The sequence below is a fragment of the Oncorhynchus gorbuscha genome, linkage group LG08, assembly GCF_021184085.1.
Source record: "Oncorhynchus gorbuscha isolate QuinsamMale2020 ecotype Even-year linkage group LG08, OgorEven_v1.0, whole genome shotgun sequence".
Taxonomy (NCBI): Eukaryota; Metazoa; Chordata; class Actinopteri; order Salmoniformes; family Salmonidae; genus Oncorhynchus; species Oncorhynchus gorbuscha.
Window position 1 is genome coordinate 75,426,167 of NC_060180.1, and position 10,431 is coordinate 75,436,597.

At 40.5% G+C, this 10,431-nt stretch overlaps 2 protein-coding genes across 2 annotated transcripts in view; both read left to right on the forward strand.

Annotated features, from left to right (window-relative positions):
• LOC124040698 overlaps positions 1–4,051 on the forward strand; it is a 29,438-nt gene extending 25,387 nt beyond the window's left edge. The window contains exon 3 of the mRNA XM_046357772.1: positions 3,530–4,051. Coding sequence (XP_046213728.1) covers positions 3,530–4,051 — 522 coding nt within the window. The remainder of the gene's footprint in view (positions 1–3,529) is intronic.
• A 259-nt stretch (positions 4,052–4,310) lies between these two features.
• Positions 4,311–9,696, forward strand: LOC124041041. The gene is made up of 3 exons (XM_046358203.1): positions 4,311–4,845; positions 8,312–8,513; positions 8,704–9,696. Exons 1-3 carry the CDS (start codon positions 4,668–4,670, stop codon positions 9,077–9,079), a joined length of 756 nt encoding a protein of 251 aa, XP_046214159.1. The 5' UTR covers positions 4,311–4,667; the 3' UTR covers positions 9,080–9,696.
• Positions 9,697–10,431: the final 735 nt, after the last annotated feature.

The following is a 10,431-nucleotide window of genomic DNA, read 5'->3' on the forward strand; positions in this document are numbered from 1 at the left end:
GACCAATAAGCACACTAACTATATCTATACTATGACACTAACTATAAGCACACTAACTATATCTATACTATGACCAATAAGCACACTAACTATATCTATACTATGACCAATAAGCACACTAACTATATCTATACTATGACCAATACTAACTATATCTATACTATGACCAATAAGCATACTAACTATACTAACTGACCAATAAGCATACTAACTATATCTATACTATGACCAATAAGCACACTAACTATATCTATCTATGACCAACACTAACTATATCTATACTATGACCAATAAGCACACTAACTATATCTATACTATGACCAATAAGCACACTAACTATATCTATACTATGACCAATAAGCACACTAACTATATCTATACTATGACCAATAAGCACACTAACTATATCTATACTATGACCAATAAGCACACTAACTATATCTATATGACCAATAAGCACACTAACTATATCTATACTATGACCAATAAGCACACTAACTATATCTATACTATGACCAATAAGCACACTAACTATATCTATACTATGACCAATAAGCACACTAACTATATCTATACTATGACCAATAACTATGACCAATAAGCACTAACTATATCTATACTATGACCAATAAGCACTAACTATACTATGACTATATCTATACTATATGACCAATAAGCACACTAACTATATCTATACTATGACCAATAAGCACACTAACTATATCTATACTATGACCAATAAGCATACTAACTATATCTATACTCATGACCAATAAGCATACTAACTATATCTATACTATGACCAATAAGCACTAACTAATCTATATATGACCAATAAGCATACTAACTATATCTATACTATGACCAATAAGCACACTAACTATATCTATCATGACCAATAAGCACACTAACTATATACTATGACCAATAAGCACACTAACTATATCTATACTATGACCAATAAGCATAACTATACTATATAACTATACTATGACCAATAAGCACACTAACTATATCTATACTATGACCAATAAGCACTAACTAACTATATATCTATGACCAATAAGCACACTAACTATATCTATACTATGACCAATAAGCTACTAACTATATCTATACTATGACCAATAAGCATACTAACTATATATCAATAAGCATATAACTATATCATGACCAATAAGCACACTAACTATATCTATACTATGACCAATAAGCACACTAACTATATCTATACTATGACCAATAAGCATACTAACTATATCATGACCAATAAGCACACTAACTATATCTATACTATGACCAATAAGCACACTAACTATATCTATACTATGACCAATAAGCATACTAACTAACATGACCAATAAGCATACTAACTATATATGACCAATAAGCACACTAACTATATCTATACTATGACCATTAAGCATACTAACTAATCTATACTATGACCAATAAGCACTAACTATATCTATACTATGACCAATAAGCATACTAACTATATCATGACCAATAAGCACACTAACTATATCTATACATGACCAATAAGCATACTAACTCATCATGACCAATAAGCACACTAACTATATCTATACTATGACCAATAAGCATGACTATATCATGACCAATAAGCACACTAACTATACATATATGACCAATAAGCACATAACTATACTATATATGACCAATAAGCACACTAACTATATCTATACTATGACCAATAAGCATACTAACTATATCATGACCAATAAGCACACTAACTATATCTATACTATGACCAATAAGCACACTAACTATATCTATACTATGACCTAACTACTATATCTATACTATGACCAATAAGCATACTAACTACATCATGACCAATAAGCACACTAACTATATCTATACTATGACCATAAGCATACTAACTACTATGACCATTAAGACCAATAAGCACACTAACTATACTATATCTATGACCAATAAGCACACTAACTATATCTATACTATGACCAATAAGCATACTAACTATATCATGACCAATAAGCACACTAACTATATCTATACTATGACCAATAAGCACACTAACTATATCTATACTATGACCAATAAGCACACTAACTATATCTATACTATGACCAATAAGCACACTAACTATATAATCTATATGACCAATAAGCATAACTATATCTATACTATGACCAATAAGCACACTAACTATATCTATACTATACCAATAAGCATAACTATATCTATACTATGACCAATAAGCACACTAACTATATCTATACTATGACCAATAAGCATACTAACTATATCTATACTATGACCATCTATAAGACCAATAAGCACTAACTATATCTATACTATGACCAATAAGCACACTAACTATATCTATACTATGACCAATAAGCACACTAACTATATCTATACTATGACCAATAAGCATACTAACTATATCTATACTATGACCAATAAGCATACTAACTATATCTATACTATGACCAATAAGCACACTAACTATATCTATACTATGACCAATAAGCACACTAACTATATCTATACTATGACCAATAAGCACACTAACTATATCTATACTATGACCAATAAGCATCACTAACTATACTAACTATACTATGACCAATAAGCATACTAACTATATCTATACTATGACCAATAAGCACACTAACTATATCTATACTATGACCAATAAGCACACTAACTATCTATATGACCAATACACTAACTATATATGACCAATAAGCACACTAACTATATCTATACTATGACCAATAAGCACTAACTATATCTATACTATGACCAATAAGCACACTAACTATATCTATACTATGACCAATAAGCACACTAACTATATCTATACTATGACCAATAAGCTAACTATATCTATACTATGACCAATACTAACTATATCTATACTATGACCAATAAGCACACTAACTATATCCATACTATGACCAATAAGCATACTAACTATATCTATACTATGACCAATAAGCACACTAACTATATCTATACTATGACCAATAAGCACACTAACTATATCTATACTATGACCAATAAGCACACTAACTATATCTATACTATGACCAATAAGCACACTAACTATATCATGACCAATAAGCACACTAACTATATCCATACTATGACCAATAAGCACACTAACATATGACCAATAAGCACACTAATATCTATACTCTGACCAATAAGCACACTAACTACATCATGACCAATAAGCACACTAACTATATCTATACTATGACCAATAAGCACACTAACTATATCTATACTATGACCAATAAGCACACTAACTAATCTATATCTATATCATACTATGACCAATAAGCACACTAACTATACAAGACAATAAGCACACTAACTATATCCATTTACCTCACAAGACAAATAGTACAGTTATTATGAGTATGCAAAACACAGCTCTAGTTTCTGTGTTAAATTCTATGTTTATCCTAGAAAATACATTCCTGAACTATATTAAAATGATGTCATGTCTGTCTCCTTACGACTCCAGGTGAAGGGGAAACTCAAACTGTGTTCCCCGCCTGGGCTGGTGGCCACGGTGGGACTGGTGGTGTTGATGGTTGGGATAGCCATGGCTGTACTGGGCTACTGGCCACATGAAGGCCACAGCCAGGGGAAGGCATCCGGGGTATCACCAGGGGAGGAGCGGACAGACAACGGCAGGATGAGCTACTCCAAGAGCCCCCTGGTGTCTGTCACCTGGAGCGATAATAAGGACAACAACACAGCCATCCAGACTGTTGGGGAGTTGACCAACCAGACTGTTGGGGAGTTGACCAACCAGACTGTTGGGGAGTTGACCAACCAGACTGTTGGGGAGTTGACCAACCAGACTGTTGGGGAGTTGACCAACCAGACTGTTGAGGAGTTGACCAAACAGACTGTTGGGGAGTTGACCAACCAGACTGTTGGGGAGTTGACCAACCAGACTGTTGAGGAGGACCAACCAGAGTTGACCAACCAGACTGTTGACCAACCAGACTGTTGGGGAGTTGACCAACCAGACTGTTGAGGAGTTGACCAACCAGACTGTTGAGGAGTTGACCAACCAGACTGTTGGGGAGTTGACCAACCAGACTGTTGGGGAGTTGACCAACCAGACTGTTGGGGAGTTGACCAACCAGACTGTTGGGGAGTTGACCAACCAGACTGTTGAGGAGTTGACCAACCTGTTGGGGAGTTGACCAACCAGACTGTTGGGGAGTTTGTTGTCAGACTGTTGAGGAGTTGACCAACCAGACTGTTATCTGTACTTGTATCTGTTATCTGTACTTGTATCTGTTAATGGTAGTGTACTTGTATCTGTTAATGGTAGTGTACTTGTATCGGTATCTACCCCTCCTCCTATACCCTCAGGTAGGTTATTTTTACTAAGATATTTTTACTTACAAGACAAAACATTCATCAGGTTCTTCATTCTGTCTACTTTGCAAAAGTTCTCTCGCTCTTATCTTGGTCAGGTCATTATTGTAAAAGAAAATGTGTTCTCAGTGACTAATTTGTTTAAATAAGGGGTAGTCATTTTTCTCCCCCCTCCATCTTCTTCCCATCCTTCAGGTGGGTTGCTCTCTGAGTTCTTGGACAACTATCTGTCCTCAGACCACCTGAAGGTGTCCGGGCCCTTAGTCATGGGGATAGGCATATTTATCTTCATCTGTGCAAACGCCGTGCTTCACGAGAACAGGGACGAGAAGACCAAAGTCATCAACCTTAGAGATATCTACTCCACGGTCATCGACCTCCACAGCACACGGACCAAGGAATACTCGCAGAGTAACGGACTGGTCAACTACGTGCAGTCCAGAGGTAGTGTTGATTTACAGTGGCAAGAGAACAAAAAGGGGTTCTACCTGGAACCAAGAAGGGTTCTACCTGGAACCATAAAGGGTTCTACCTGGAACCAAGAAGGGTTAATATAATAATATAAATAATAATAATAATATAATAATAATAATAATATATGCCATTTAGCAGACGCTTATATCCAAAGCGACTTACAGTCATGTGTGCATACATTCTACGTATGGGTGGTCCCGGGAATCGAACCCACTACCCTGGCGTTACAAGCGCCATGCTCTACCAACTGAGCTACCTGGAACCAAAAAGGGTTCTACCTGGAACCATAAAGGGTTCTACCTGGAACCAAAAAGGGTTCTACCTGGAACCATAAAGGGTTCTACCTGGAACCATAAAGGGTTCTACCTGGAACCATAAGGGTTCTACCTGGAACCAAAAAGGGTTCTACCTGGAACTATAAAGGGTTCTACCTGGAACCAAAAATGGTTCTTTAAAATGGTTCTATGGGGAATGTTGAAGAACCCTTTTAGATTATAGATAGCAGCTTATTTTCTAAGAATGAATAGCTGTTGTTTTTAATGGTACTGATTAATGTATAGAATTACAGTGGCAAGGAAAAGGTGTGTGAACCCTCAGGAAGGACCTGGATTTCTGCATAAATATTACATCAAATGTGATCTGATCTTCATCTAAGTCACAACAATAGACAAACACAGTCTGCTTAAACTAATAGCACACAAATTATTGTATTTTTCTTGTCTATATTGAATACATAATTTAAACATTCACATTGTAGGTTGGAAAAAGCATGTGAACCCCCTAGGCTAATGACTCCTCCAAAAGATAATTGGAGTCAGGAGTCAGCTAACCTGGAGTCCAATCAATGAGACGAGATTGGACATTTTGGTTAGAGCTGCCATGTCCCATAAAAAACACTCACAAAATTTGAATTTGCTATTCACAAGAAGCGTTGCCTGATGTGAACCATGCCTCGAAGAAAAGAGATCTCAGAAGACCTCAGATTAAGAATTGTTGACTTGCATGAAGCTGGAAAGGGTTACAGAAGTATCTCTAAAAGTCAGTCCACGGTAAGACAAATTGTCTATAAATGGAGAAATTTCAGCACGGTTGCTACTCTCCCTAGGAGTGGCTTTCCTGCAAAGATGACTGCAAGAGCACACAGTGCAAAATGTTCAATGAGGTTACGAAGAATCCTAGAGTGTCACCTAAAAACTTACAGAAATCTCTGGAACATGGTAACATCTCTGTTGACAAGTCTACAAAACGTAGAACATGAAACAAGAATGGTGTTTATGGGAGGACACCACGGAAGAAGCCACTGCTGTCCAAAAAAAACATTGCTGCACGTCTGAAGTTTGCAAAAGAGCACCTGGATGTTCCACAGCGCTACTGGCAAAATATTCTGTGGACAGATGAAACTAAAGTAGAGTTTTTTGAAAGCAACACACAACACTATGTGTGGAGAAAAAAAGGCACTGCACACCAACATCAAAACCTCATCCCAACTGTAAATGTCATGTATTGTATTGTCATGTCTTGTCCCTGTGCTTTCTCTTCTCTTCGTTTCCCCCTGCTGGTCTTATTAGGTTTCTTTCTCTCTCTCTCTCTCTCTATCGTTCCGTTCCTGCTCCCAGCTGTTCCTCATTCTCCTAACGACCTCGTTTACTCTTTCACACCTGTCCCCTATTTTGCCCTCTGATTAAGTCTCTATTTCTCTCTCTGTTTCTGCTTCTGTCCTTGTCGGATTCTTGTTTGCTGTTTGCTTTGCTTTTGTTCCGTCCAGTTGTATTCTGCCTCGTCATCAGATACTACGTGTGAGCAGGTGTCTCTATCCTCTACGGCCCGCGCCTACCCGAAGGGACCTGCAGTCTGTTGCCGCTAGCCCTGCAACTCTCCTCAACAACTAGAAGGGGGACTCTCCTGTTAAACTAGAGGATTTGTGTTTTCCCTGTTTGGACTTCCCCTGTAATGATTGAGGATTTATGTTTTCCCTGTTTGGACATTAAAAGACTCTGTTTCCGTTATATCGCTTTTGGGTCCTCACTCACCTGCATAACAGTAAAGTCTGGTGGAGGGAGGGAGCATCATGGTTTGGGGCTGCTTTGCTGCCTCAGGGCCTGGACAGCTTGCTATCGTCAATGGAAAAATGAATTCCCAACTTTATCAAGACATTTTGCATGTGAATGTTAGGCTGTCTGCCAATTGAAGCTCAACAGAAGTTGGGTGATGCAACAGGACAACGACCCAAAAGACTCAAGTAAATCAATAAAAGAGTGACTTGAACAGAAGAAAATATTCCTTCTGGAGCGGCCCAGTCAAAGTCCTGACCTTCTGGAGTGGCCCAGTCAGAGTCCTGACCTTCTGGAGTGGCCCAGTCAGAGTCCTGACCTTCTGGAGTGGCCCAGTCAGAGTCCTGACCTTCTGGAGTGGCCCAGTCAGAGGCCTGACCTTCTGGAGTGGCCCAGTCAGGGTCCTGACCTTCTGGAGTGGCCCAGTCAGAGTCCTGACCTTCTGGAGTGGCCCAGTCAGAGGCCTGACCTTCTGGAGTGGCCCAGTCAGAGGCCTGACCTTCTGGAGTGGCTCAGTCAGGGTCCTGACCTTCTGGAATGGCCCAGTCAGAGTCCTGACCTTCTGGAGTGGCCCAGTCAAAGTCCTGACCTTCTGGAGTGGCCCAGTCAGAGTCCTGACCTTCTGGAGTGGCCCAGTCAGAGTCCTGACCTTCTGGAGTGGCCCAGTAAGAGTCCTGACCTTCTGGAGTGGCCCAGTCAAAGCCCTGACCTTCTGGAGTGGCCCAGTCAGAGTCTTGACCTTCTGGAGTGGCCCAGTCAGAGTCCTGACCTTCTGGAGTGGCCCAGTAAGAGTCCTGACCTTCTGGAGAGTCCTGACCTTCTGGAGTGGCCCAGTCAGAGTCCTGACCTTCTGGAGTGGCCCAGTAAGAGTCCTGACCTTCTGGAGTGGCCCAGTAAGAGTCCTGACCTTCTGGAGTGGCCCAGTCAGAGTCCTGACCTTCTGGAGTGGCCCAGTCAGTCCTGACCTTCTGGAGTGGCCCAGTCAGAGTCCTGACCTTCTGGAGTGGCCCAGTCAGTCCTGACCTCAAGAAAGAGGTTCACACCATCCCAAGAATATTGTGGAACTGAAACAGTTTTGTAAAGAGGAATGGTCCAAAATACAGAAAACGTTTGGTTGAGGTTATTGCTGCCAAAGGAGGGTCAACCAGTTATTAAATCCAAGGGTTCACATACTTTTCCCACCGTAGACTGTGAATGTTTCCACAGTGTGTTCAATAAAGACATGACAACGTATCATTGTTTGTGTGTTATTACTTTCAGCAGACTGTGTTTGTCTGTTGTTGTGACTTAGATGAAGATCAGATCAAATGTTTTGACCAATTTATGCAGAAATCCAGGTCATTCTAAAAGGTTCACATACCTTTTCCTTCCCACTGTTTACTCAGGGTCTTTCAACGCCGGTAGAACACTAGAGCTTGGTGGCAGCTCCTGGCTTTCCAACACCAGGTCTGGCCACCAGGGGGAGTCCGTCAGCACTGAGCAGCAGTCCAGACGACCGTCGATTGCTGGGAGGCAGCGTAGCTGGTCTAGAGACAACCAGACATTCACAGACACTGTCTACAGTATCTACAGGGACCAGAAGTGCAGGTACGGTATATGATACAGTTTCTATAGCCTCGTTTTGACAGTCCTGATCATGCGAGATCACTGTCTGGTTCTCTAGATGCGTGAAGAAATATAGAATGTGACCTCGCATGATAAGGATGGTTGAACAAGCGTATATTGTATATGTTGCAAAATAAATGACATGTAACGTTTTCTAATCTTATCTAATCAGGTGTTCGGAGCAGGTGCCCTACCCCAGTCAGTGGGACTCAGAGCAGGCCTCGCACCCCAGTCAGTGGGACTCAGAGCAGGCCTCACTCCCCAGGCAGTGGGACTCAGAGCAGGCCTCACTCCCCAGGCAGTGGGACTCAGAGCAGGCTTCGTACTTTATTGAAAATGGGATCGAGGAAGAGCAGGTAGCAGGCTATAGTCTGGGCACTAAAGAGAAGGATGCCTTCAGGAGGAGCTCGACGTCATTGACTCCCCGGGAGTTAACAGAGTGTCTAGCAATTACCCTTACTGAACACCAGGAAGGCGCTACAGGGACAGACCCTCACCCCACAGGGCTCCCAACTATCCCCTTCCTCCCACTCATGTCCCCAGGGTGATGATGGAGATGGGGTCTCGAACAGTAAGTGATACATCAAACTGGAAACCATGGGCGGAGAGTCCTTCGAGGCAGTGGATGTAGCAACTTCCTTTGTGCCCGACTCGAATCAGGAAGAGGAAAGGGAAGTAGCAGTCGTTCGGGGAGAAGAAGAAGAAGAAGAAGGAAAAGGAGGGGGAGTCACCAGTCACCTTTAGCTCTTCCTGATCTGATCTCTGGATGCTGTAATCCCCAGCACTTCAACTGAGGAAACCTAAATAGTTCTGCCTCGGCATGCTATCATTTAGATGGATATCAAGCAGAAAATACAGGGCTCAAACCCCATCTAGAATCAAGGTGCGGCCGAAGGGAACTCAGGAGATCAGAGGAGAGGGTGTGATCAGAGTGGCTCCCAGTTCTTCAATGACATGTCTTGTCATGTTATTCTTTCCCACATGTTTGGGATTGAGGTTTGTAGCTGTACACAGTTGATGGCAATAGAAAATGGACACTGGTATATTTTTTATTTACCTTTATTTAACCAGGCAAGTCAGTTAAGAACAAATTCTTATTTTCAATGACAGTCCTAGGAACAGTGGGTTAACTGCCTGTTCAGGGGCAGAATGACAGATTTGTACCTTGTCAGCTCGGGGGTTTGAACTTGCAACCTTCCGGTTATTAGTTCAACGCTCTAACCACTAGGCTACTCTGCCACCTCATGTGTATGTGTATGTATGTATGTATATATATATATATTTTTTTAAATACAATTTTTTTAGGTCTGAAAGCCATGGACACCGTTGACTTTCAGATCACCAACATGAGGTGAACCAACAAAACAATATCTAGGTCAAACTATTCCAATGTTTTTTTTCAACGTAACAAATGCAATAATTTGTCTCGATAAGTTTTTTTTAGATATTATTTGTAAAAAATAAAATACCAATAGTAGAATTATATTGTTCTGAAATGTTCCTATGTTCCTAATGTTCCACTCGATTTAATGAAACTGTGACACAAAATAAAGCTTTAATAAATAGTTTCTAGGTGTTTCTATGTGCCAGAAATGGAATCTCAGGTAGAATATTGTTCAGATTTTGTGACGAGTTGAGGTGAAAATTAGGTTTCGACTGTTGGATGTATGTTTAATTATGAATAAATAAAGTGGGCTCTAATGTAGATGGCCTGATACATTTAGCTGATTCCCCCCCCCCCCTTGTACATGCTGTACCAAAATAGCAATATTGACATTATTCACACTCTATTCAATGAAAATCTAGTCAGTGAAAATGGCTGTAATGGGGGAGTCTAACTAGATAACATGTTCTGTAATGGGGGAGTCTAACTGGATAACATGTTCTGTAATGGGGGAGT

Excerpts from the sequence above, each read along its gene's own strand:
- LOC124041041 (XM_046358203.1), top strand. The coding sequence starts at position 4,668 with ATGGGGATAGGCATATTTATCTTCATCTGTGCAAACGCCGTGCTTCAC. Across the intron at positions 4,846-8,311 it reads CAACTACGTGCAGTCCAGAG|GGTCTTTCAACGCCGGTAGA; the intron begins GTAGTGTTGATT and ends CTGTTTACTCAG. Across the intron at positions 8,514-8,703 it reads TACAGGGACCAGAAGTGCAG|GTGTTCGGAGCAGGTGCCCT; the intron begins GTACGGTATATG and ends TTATCTAATCAG.